The sequence below is a fragment of the Cottoperca gobio genome, chromosome 8 (genome assembly GCF_900634415.1).
Source record: "Cottoperca gobio chromosome 8, fCotGob3.1, whole genome shotgun sequence".
Taxonomy (NCBI): domain Eukaryota; kingdom Metazoa; phylum Chordata; class Actinopteri; order Perciformes; family Bovichtidae; genus Cottoperca; species Cottoperca gobio.
This window is the reverse complement of record NC_041362.1, coordinates 2,367,656-2,378,689: the sequence shown is the minus strand read 5'-3', so window position 1 is coordinate 2,378,689 and position 11,034 is coordinate 2,367,656. Positions and strand designations below refer to the sequence as shown.

Genomic DNA, 11,034 nt, shown 5'->3' with positions numbered 1-11,034 from the left:
AATTCATCATCAAAAATCTGTGAGGAAAAACTCAGACGCTTAGAAACACAGGCGTTGTGTCATATTAATCCAGCCTCCATTGTATGTATATATATATATTCACCTACCATTCAAACGTTTCGATACATGTTCACATTTATGTTATCATCACAGTGAATAATACACACACATCCCTTCACACGCCGTCCTGGTGACAGAAACATTTCTTGCTACCTCGGAGGCCTTTTTCCAGGAAGCCGTCCGACAGGATGACAGAAGCCAGCGTGGTGCCGAGTCAGTCGTGATGGGAAAACAAAAACAAGCTGCAAGCTTCATTCTGATGTTTATATTATGAACTTGTTTTTGATTATCATGGGAGCTCGCTGTACCCAAGCTCGGCTCAACATTTTAAGCAGCATTGCGCTTGTTTGTCTTTAGTGTAGGTGTGTGCAGTCGCATTGTATTACGCTGCTGCTCCCTTGTTAATATGTGTGTTTTCAATTTCATCTAAATTTGATATTCCTTTTAAAAGGCAGAAGTCTTCTTGCTGTCTATATTAATTAATCATGCAGGATCCTGCACCAACCATCTGTGTGAATTGTAAATGTTGACTTGTTTGTGTCTAGGAGGAGCTTTCCCACCCTCATTTATCCACTTCCTCCCTCCCGTCTGAAAACGAGGAGGCGTCCCAGCCACTGGACGCTGGTGCCTGGCCTGCAACACAGCATAATCCACCACAGACTTAATGAGCTTAATGTGCACTCCCAGGCCTCTGAGCTTAAAGGCACTGCATGCACTGTACTCCTGTGTTTGGGTGTATTCTTCACATTAAAAAGAGAATCAGACGCTGAGGTGTGTCTGCTGCTTGGATCGCTCATTACTTTCTGACATCGTCATCTTTCAGTGAAGCAGCAGCTCCAGTATTGTAGCAGTTCTCTGTCCGAAAAGAGGTTCAGTGTGCGCACAGACACTGTGGTTTAATCATCATCATTAGACTCACATTACGTGTCTTTGGCCATCTGGTGCCCAAGTGACTGTGCAAACAGCTGACATGAATCTGGGGCTAGACTTTCATTTGTAAACAAGCCATATGTTGTCATGCAGCCTAAAGTCTTTAAGGGGAACATAAACGCAGACCAGAGCCTTGCAGTGGTGCTGAGGCTTCCAAGAATAGGAACAGATTTCAGAGCTTGATTGGGGATAAACTGTGATTTAGTCCTCAGACCCACGGCCCACTCTGCCCCCGACACTAACGCTCACTTTCTCGCCCACTACAGTAAACAACCACGTCACAGGGCACTGACACGCAAACCAGCATCAATCAACATTTGTTCCTTATTTAAACAAAATAAATTCTGTAATTCCAATGGCACGTAGTACACGGCATACAAGCCGAAGGAAACCTTAAACTGTGCGTGTACAGTAGAGTTAATCTGAATAATGTTGTGGAACTCTGCATATTGTCCGTGAGGGATTATTGCATTAACACACATCCTTCTCACTCAAGTGACTCGGACTGTAAGTGAGGAAGAGTCGGCTTTTGCTTGGGTTTGTATTTAAAATCATCTAAACTGTTCTAATGTCCTTTACAACATAATAGCTGGAACAACTTTGTGTCCAGGGTGATGCTTTGTAGGAATTTAGAAACCTGTGCTCCACTGCTGTTAGCATAGGTTCAGGACAGAAATCAAGACTAACTGCAGGAACAAGAAGGACTTCAGATGATTTCTCATTTAACTGCAGCGCTGTTGAAGTTTTGTCTGACTTGCCTGCACTGCATTCTGGGCATAAAATCAAAGACTTACCTACTTATAGATCTGAGGGACACATAACTCATACTGGTTTGTCTTCTTGTTTAGTAAAAAGGTGTTATTATTATCATTCTTGTTAAATCATGAGCCTCCTCATCATCATCCACGTACTTCAGTGAATTGGTGGATCTCCCCGCTCCTCTTTAATCATGCTTACTTCTGATTTGGCTGCGTCGTCGCTGCAGCTGTGGAAAGTGAAGCACTTGACATTTAAGACTCGCTCCTGAGATGCAGAGCTCTTGCATAAGTGATTACTATACCACATGCAAAATGAAAGATTGTATGTTTCCACTGCACTAATCTCCCGTTACTGCCAACTGATATTACAAAGCGGGGTTTTTCTTTTTGTCCTGGAATGTGCGTTTGCACTTCTTGAAGATAATGTGACAAAGTGAAAGTCAGTTGTTGCATTTGGAGCTCAGAGTTCTTCGCTCTCACGTGGCTGATTAGATTCAATGATTGCACTCTGTATTCTCAAACTTTAAAGTGCATTTCTCAGACTGAAGAAGAGGCTCACAACTGGATCTATCAGGACTCTGGTTACTCTTAGATATAAGATCAGTGAAATATGCTGCTCTTGTCTCCGTTTTCTTCCAGAGTGGCACCAAAGACCGATGTTCGGCACTCCCACGCACTCTGTAAAGCTCCAGTTCGCTCACTGAGCGATGGCACGTCATTTTGTTTTGAAGCTGTGCATTCCAAAAATCTCTCACTACTGTTTTTCATTTTTATTGCCGGCGTAGAACTAATCCATTACTTGCCAGGAGAGCTGAAGGGGTCACCGGGACGTTTGGAGTTTAATGAACACTGTGGACCTTCAGGGTTTCACTTGTTCTTGTTGTATCCTTCTTCCCTCTCAGGTGCTGAGCAGGAAATTGTAGGATGGATCTGTACACAGTGGAGCCCTGATTAAGACCTGATGTCAGCATGTTACATGTGCCGTGTTATCTCAGACCTATAGAGCTTAGCGAGCTTTTATAGGTTAGTGACAATAAAACATGACACTATCTATATCTCATCAGCACCCACTAAAAGTCGTGGTAATACAGTACTGTGAGGATCGTGTATCGCTATGAGACCTTGAGATCATTGACATTTATTTGGGGTATTAAAATCCAATGTGGTCTCAGGCTTTGCAGAATGCAGCGTGAATAATGTGTAAGCAGCGAAGCAAGAAACCAAAAGAAATGAGCATTTGGTCTTAAGACACTGCAGCCTTTAGACATTGTAGTAATAAAACAATTGGATTATTAAACCGCTTGGCTTATTCTCTGTGCGGACTATAAGAGTAGTTCATTCAGTATGTTGTGCAACATTGTTCTCCATGTCAGGATTATGATATGTGGCGAATGTTCATGATAATCCTTAATCTTCTTAGCGAACTTGTGTTGCTCAATTAAAGACAACACAAATGCATTTCATCTTTTTAACATACGGTTTGCTGTCAAACTGGCCCATCTGGATCGTATTTCATGTATCACCACAACCTGGAGCAACACCAGTACGATCCCTGGTGTTGTTTTAATGCTGTGTGCAGTCTAAACTCGTGTTCATGGTGGCATCACAGAGATTTAAATCAGTCTGAAAACAATAGTCAGGTGCCTAAAAGAACACGGCAACAGGATCTGCTCGCTGTAATCATTCTTTCTTTCCACACTGAAGCTTCCCAACTCTTTTGAATTATAAAGATTGAATTTGTTAGGGAAGTAGTGAGCATACTGCTGCATAAATGAGACTTGAATTATGCTGCACGAAGTTTGTAAACAGCCCCATTTACTTCAATTCATCAAGACTTTTCATTTTTGTTTTATTCTATGTTCACCGTGGAGGAGAGCGAGAAACACATAGTTTTCTTCAAGAATACTACATGACACAGGGTGAGTAATATGTATTTAAAGGGGGATTTTGTGGCTTAAGTATGCCTTTAAGGATATGCAGGGTCACGGTTAAGGTTAAGGTTGGGTTCAGGTAAGGTAGGAGAAAACACCTCTGCAGAGCACCATTCAAACTCACCACTCAGGACACTTAAGTTAACTTACATTACTCTAATAAATACATATTAATACCTTGTTTTGTTTGTGTGTGTGTGTTTTATACGTGTGTGTCTCGGATTCCCTCGCGCCCCACCTCCATGCCCCCTCGTCCAATCAGAGCAGAGAACGTCCGTTCTGGCCTCGCGACCGGAGAGCCAAAGCAGCACCAGCAGAGACAGTGGGGGAGGGTCACGTGTGTACACACTGTAGGGCTCAGCAGCACTCCCGCAGTAGTAAAGTCTGCGACGGACTGCCCCTTTTCAGAACAAGCCTCGTCCCAAAAGTTGAGAGATAAAGTGAGTCTCCAGCGTTACGCACTGAAACGCGTCCTTTGCCGTTTTTAGGCTTTAAGAGCGCGTGGAGAGCTGAAGTGAGTATCTCAGGACATGTTTGTGAAATGAAACGACTGAGAAATGCCAGTGGAAATGCTACATCCAAACCCAATGCCTCCGTAGGTTTGTCACCGAGCCAAATATATACGTTTCTGGTGAGTGTTCCTCTCTTTATTTAAATTCTTTTGACCAACTAATGAGATGATGTTGCCTTTAATGTCCACCTTACAGTGGTGGAAAAGTGAAGTTGCGCCATAGAAGATGGTTGGATGCGATATTGAGAAGCTGTGCCGCAGAAAAATGGTAGAATAATGGTGAAAGCCGTGACAGCTATCCACGTTTTGATGTGTGCAGTCAAGTGTGATGGAGAGACACAATGTCCGCACTAATAGATCCAGAGCTGCCCGTGTCCAGCTCGTGCAGCTCCACAGACGCACACCTGAAGGTGTTTCTCACGGGATCAGCTTTCTCCAAGTGCTGGGGACTAAAAGTTATCAGTTGAATCAGAGGTGTCTTAAGTTTAAAAAGCTCCTTCACTGGGAATACAAAAGTGTAGCTTTAAGCTCGTGCATGAATTATAGCTTATATATCTTGTGCACATGACATCTGCCATTGGGACCTAAAGCTGTCATTTTAATTTAACCACATTCATCATTTGTTTAATGAATTCTATCACACACATGTTGATATCAAGACTTTAAAAGCCACTATTTAATCATATGTGTCCCTCACTAATTCTGTATCAGTAATTATGGCCTTCAGCGAGGAGGCTGAGTGAACGCTGCTTTCTGCCAAAGTAGTTCCTGCTCAGATAAGTCTCACCACACACCAAATTAAATGCTTCTTGAGATTTAGGCTTTGCACTTGTTGTCGTCAACTTCATCCATGTGACCGAAGGGGACATGGGCGTGTGTGTGCCAAAGCTTAATGACAGTAAGCCTGCTCTGTGCTGACCATTGAACTCTGACTGCTGAGTCCTGTCACAGTTCAACATGTTGCCGTCTTACACTAGAACTTCATATGAGACAAACAAATGTGACCCTCCGAGCAGCAGCGAGGCCTTTAAATCATCAACATATTTGGACATTTTACTCTTTCTGTGATTAACCCGGGAAGATTTGTAGATTAACAGATTAGGTGCAGTAGGCAGGTAGATAATTGACCGTTCAACAACCAGCTCTGACTCCATTCTGTGGGGGCTGATGGTGATTTTGGGGAAAGTGTTCTGAATGATATAAAAACCTTGGAGAGCTTGGGGATTTTTAATTAGCTAAATGTTATGCAGCATACACCTGAAGTCAGATCCCTCATTAATAATCCCAGTTAATGGGCTGTTTCCCAAGAATAAAAGTCAGCTGAGCAACGCTCTTAAAACCAGAAAAGATTTAGGGAGTTGAATAATTTACATCTTAATGGCCTCTCAGGCTGTCAGCAGATCTGTGGGCAGATACTTAACATTATAATCTGTGCATCAGAAGCCATTGCGTGGCGTTCACCTTTGCTGCCCAGTGTGTAAACGTGAGTCATGTATTTTCTTTCTCTAGTATTTTAGAGACGAATCATGTGACATCACTTTTCTGAGAAGAGCCTGTAAATTCCAGTAAGGATATATGAGGGGTGTGGGCCCAGTATGTCACACTAACTCTCATCAGCCCGCGAGATCTGGCTTCAAAACCCTCCGACGTCAAACACGTGGGCGTCATTCTTACGAGATCATGTTTGGTGGGGCTGAAGCATGCCGAAGCACGGACTCCCCCTCTGGGAATATTTAACTTAACCCCTTTTGACACGGAGTATGGCAAAAAGTTCAGACGGGGCTTAACCAAGTGCACAACTGCAGAGGGAGAAGAAGTGTTGCTAAGCGCTGTCATTTTACATATTGCACCTTTTATGATAAGCAGCAAACGGGACGCCACCTCTCTCGTGGTTTTATACTCGCGTGCATGCTTTAATAACTCATTTGCATACTTAAACGACTGCTTAGATGTTATAAAAAGAGAGGCAGCTTCACATGTCTCAAAGGCAGAAAATAGTCCCCGTTGTTTTGTTATACTCGGAGCCTGTTTGTGACCTTTACACCACCCGAACAACACTTCCATCTGTAGTTCTGGCAGAATCTGCAGTGGAATGGACCTCATTACTCTGAATTCAAACAGACGTAGCTCATACATGAGTAGGAGGAGACATTTTTCTTTCACCTCGCCTGCTTGTCCCTTCAGCGCAGTGGAAAACTAGAGATTTTATTATCACGGGCTGCTGGCAAAATGTGCAGCGCTGAAGTGCAATGACAACACCAGAGCAGAGGTTGCCCCGAGTGCATCGATGCAGACGGTGCAGAGCTAGGGGGGGGCTGTTCACAGGTTTTATGATATTGTTTAGTGTAAACTATAGTAACTGCACATGTGACGGGGAGGAAATGCAGCTAATATTGTAGTAACTGGCCTTGTGTTCTCTTTCCACGCACCGCTGTACCGTGTGGAGACGATGCTTTCACTGGTTTAAAAGAGTAACATCTGTACCTAATATCACGTTTCTGTCACTTCCTGTAGGTAAACGTAGATGTTGAATACTAGGCCACCGCTGTCTTTGGAAACAAATGATCACTAATCCCATTCATGCAGAATGTGAAGGACCCTGCCGTCGTGTTAATGAAAGGCTGAAACGTCACGTACGCAGCAGGTGCTGATGAACGGGGACGGCCGGCCACAATGCCGTGTGCTCTCTTTAATAATCACCAACTTCTCCTGAAGTCATTTTCTCCTCTTGGTTGTTGAAGGATAAACAAAGGTCTTCCAATCTGCAACACATTGAGAGGAAAGCTCATAATCTCGGGGAGAGGACCGTAGCTGATTATGTGCTTGTGTCAAGGCCTGTTTTTAGTAAATGAGTCACCTCGCTGCTTATGTTAGAGAGCCGTGTTTACAAGACATCTGACCCGTGCTCCTGTCTGGGTGAAGACAGGTTGTTTTGTAAAGAGTAACTCTACACTTTCTTCCCCCTGCTCCTGATCCAGTCCAGCTCTGAGCTGCAGCCTCCTTTATAGTCGCATTACAGCCAATTGGAGTATTATAGAGGAGGGACTGAGCTGTGTGTGTGTGTGTGTGTGTGTGTGTGTGTGTGTGTATACGCGTCTGTGTCTGCGGCTTAAGGCCAAAACAGCCCCTCTGTAGTGGTGTTACGTAAGTGAACGGAAGAATGTTTCCCCTTTTGCTGGCATCGTTCTTCATCTTCCTGAAAACAAAGCGGCCTTCCTGCACTTTGTTCCGCACTATTTCCAAGAGAGAGGTTTGGAGAAACTTCTGCAGACATTTAGATTTTCTTTTCTCGTGTGGAGACAGAACTACCAGATGATCTGCGGAGATGAAACACTGCGAACTTCTCCCCTCAATCCTGTGATGGCGTCATGAGCTTCCGTTTCCTTCACCAAAAGCTGCGTGAATAATTAATTTAAAGTGACCTGAGTTAATTACAAGAGCTTTTTCAAAGACGTGCAGCGCCGTCAAGCTCGCTCCCAAACACTCCCCACTCATTTTCTTTGACCTCAACTTGAACTCCAACCCCGCGACTTGATCCTCGCCGACCCGCCGCCAGAGCGTGCTTCACATTTCCCTCTTTATAAATCTCACCTATCACCACGTGCCCAGCCCCTGCAGACATCCTGAACACAAGGTGCATGTGCTTTACTCAGAGCAGTCTGTAAAGTGTTTTTCTTTGTCTGGCTGCTTCACCATGTGAAAAGCACAAGCACAGCAATGCCCCTGCATGTGACGTGGTAGAGAGAGAGACAGAGCATCAGAGCGAGACAGGAAAAGCTTGCCGAGGCGTCAAACACTAGCTCTGCCAGTGTGGCTGTGAAAGAGGAGAAATGGTGGGTTTGAGCTCGCACATGAAGCATATTGTGAGGGGTTTGTATTCAGCCAGTCGGATGCAGTGGAGTGAAATTAACGGTGTTACCGACGGCATAATGGCCGCGCCGTGGCTGACGTGTTTCTGCGTCAAGGCCTCGTTTGCTCCTCTAGCGCAGAAAACAATAACAGAGACGGTTGGATATTACTCGTGGAGGAAGAAAAAAAAAACTGAATGTGGTTTAGATTTTTTGTGACTTCTTGAAAAGTGACACGCGACAGACACGCATCGATTAGTCACTGCTTCAGGATTCAATAACACAACAAGGGACTAATATCATCTGGAGTTTAAACTTCATTTAGTCTTTGAAGTCGAGCAGAACACACACGTGCACTACACACACACACACACACACACACACACACACACAACACATTAAAGGTTCATTAACTCACATAAATGAGTTATTTGTGATATTGCTGCAATATCTGTTATAGAATAATAATATATATATATTTATTATTATTATATATATATTTATTATTATTATATATATGTATTATTTATATATATATATATATATATATATATATATATATATTATTTTTTTATATATATATAAATGAATAATATACACAGCAGTTATTTTATTGTACTCACACTTGAACTTTAAATTAAAAACCATATGATAGTACCAGCAGTTCTATTGATATTCGATATGTTTCACGATCTTCAGACATTTGAAAGACCTTTTGAAAGAAGCGTTAGTTAACTGTAATTATTAGTGGTATTTAATAAGTGTTTATTATGTGCTCTGTCCTGACGTGTCCCTCTCTCCCTGCAGTGGAGCTGTTAGAGACGTGCTCTGTGTCCCAGCGATGTGGCTCTGCATGGTTTACAATGAGACGGACACCAGCGTGGACTTCCGGCTCTGCCAGGACTTCGGCCTCATCCTGTCGGTCTTCTCTCTCATCTACCTCCTGGTGTGCTTCCCTTTGGGGCTGTGCTACAATGTGCTGCTGATCGTGGTCAACCTCTCCAACAAGGTCTCCATGACCATGCCGGATGTTTATTTCGTCAACATGGCCATCGCGGGGCTCGTGCTCAACCTGGTGGCGCCCGTGGAGCTGCTGAGCTCCACCTTCACCCGCTGGCACGCGTGGGAGTACAACAACGAGGTGTACATCACCCTGCTCATCCTCTTCAACATCTCCTCCCTGGTCATCATGTATTCCACCACGCTGCTCAGCCTGGACTACTATATCGAGCGGGCGCTGCCTCGCACCTACATGTCCAGCGTGTACAACACCAAACACGTGTGCGGGTTCATCTGGGGCGGCGCGGTGCTCACCAGCTTCTCCTCGCTGCTCTTCTATGTGTGCAACCACATCTCCACTAAGATGGTCGAGTGCTCCAAAATGCAGAACAAGGAGGCGGCGGACGCCATCATGATGTTCATCGGCTACGTGGTTCCAGCCGTGGCCGTTCTGTACGCCTTCGTTCTCATTTTGCGCATTCGGAAGGAGTCGACGCCTCTGGACCAGGACTCTGCTCGACTGGACCCTTCCATCCACAGACTGCTGCTCGCCTCGGTCTGCGTGCAGTTTGTCCTGTGGACCCCGTACTACTTGACCCTGCTGGTGCACACGGTGGCCGGTGCACCGGGGTACATTAGCAACGCACATTACCTGCCCACGTATTATTTCTTGCGATGCGTGTCTAAACTGATGGCTTTCGCGAGCAGCTTCGCGATGCCTCTCATGTACAGGCAGATGAACAAAAACTTCTCCAACAAGCTTCAGAGGCTGCTCAGGAGGCAAGTGGTGACGTGAGATCTCCCCCCCCCCCCCCCCCTACTCCCCACTCCCCCTCCCCCTTTTTCAAGCTCTTCGCGTAGCCGGCACTTATCTCCCCCCCCCCCCCCCCCCCTCTGGAGCCAGTATCTCACTGGGCTCCCCCGCTGCTCTGGACTGTGTTAGGAGCGACGTAGCTGACTGTGGAGTTTCCTGTCACCTTCCAGAACTCGATGCGATCTTCAGTTCTGCAGCGAGACGACAAACCAAGCAAAAACCACTAAGTGCTGTTATTTTTTGTCACTGAGTGAAGCTCTCCACTAAACCACTTGAGCTTCTAGTTTGAGGGCGGTGGACTGAGGGCGGTGGACTGAGGGCGGTGGACTGAGGGCGGTGGACTGAGGGCGGTGGACTGGCACAATCAGCTGATCACTGCGCAGCGCCGTGTTTTCTTCCAGTTTCACACAAACACAAATGCAAAGGACCGTCTGCTGACAGAGCGCACGTTTGATCTCTGCGTGACTCTTTAAATGACACCATATGCTACTGGAATATGGCTTTTAACATTTTAACATTTAATCAGTCGGGCTGACTTGTAGCGAGTTTTAGTTTTTATTAGTGGAAATGACATTTGGAAAATCTAAATGTCATGTGGATTAATTTAAATGTTACCTTAATAAACAACACTTTTAGATATCTACTATCAACATTTGCACTTGTGAGAATTGAGTTTTTGATATTATTCATTAGAATTGCAACTCGTCAAAATGAACTTTATGAAAACATGCACTTGGAATTATGTAAATATTTAAATATGCAAATCTGTAATTGATCTTTTTAATAGAAGTCAATGCTAAAGGTTGACTAGTAACTGTAGATATCTTTTCATTTCAATTCCTACGAGTCAAAAAGCAATTTATAAACTGATTAAATGTTAAAAAGGCTACAAGTTAAGAGCTGCTTCCTCCTAACACACGAGCAGATCCACTAAACTATGAACTTTAATGAATGAAATCAGCTGCTGCAGCTGCGTTGTGTGTCCATCAGTGCGTGCTGCCCTCCAGCTAGAAGCCTCGATCACTCGAACGTGTGATTCCTCGTGATCAGAGTAAAGAGATCTCGAGTACGTTGACTGTGTCTTCATTTCCTTCGCCACCCTGCTGGACGCAGGTGCTGGTGACGAGACGTTCTCAGTTCACTTGTATAAACCAGACGGATATCATACATTCACACACTTCTG

The 11,034-nt window shown here is 44.6% G+C and overlaps 1 protein-coding gene across 1 annotated transcript; it reads left to right on the top strand.

The window, feature by feature from the left end:
- Positions 1 to 4,011: 4,011 nt before the first annotated feature.
- Positions 4,012 to 9,912, top strand: gpr146 (G protein-coupled receptor 146). Its single transcript, XM_029436805.1, has 2 exons — positions 4,012 to 4,310; positions 8,846 to 9,912. Exon 2 carries the CDS (start codon positions 8,880 to 8,882, stop codon positions 9,831 to 9,833), a length of 954 nt encoding a protein of 317 aa, XP_029292665.1. The 5' UTR covers positions 4,012 to 4,310; positions 8,846 to 8,879; the 3' UTR covers positions 9,834 to 9,912.
- Positions 9,913 to 11,034: the final 1,122 nt, after the last annotated feature.

Excerpts from the sequence above, each read along its gene's own strand:
- gpr146 (XM_029436805.1), top strand. The coding sequence starts at position 8,880 with ATGTGGCTCTGCATGGTTTACAATGAGACGGACACCAGCGTGGACTTC.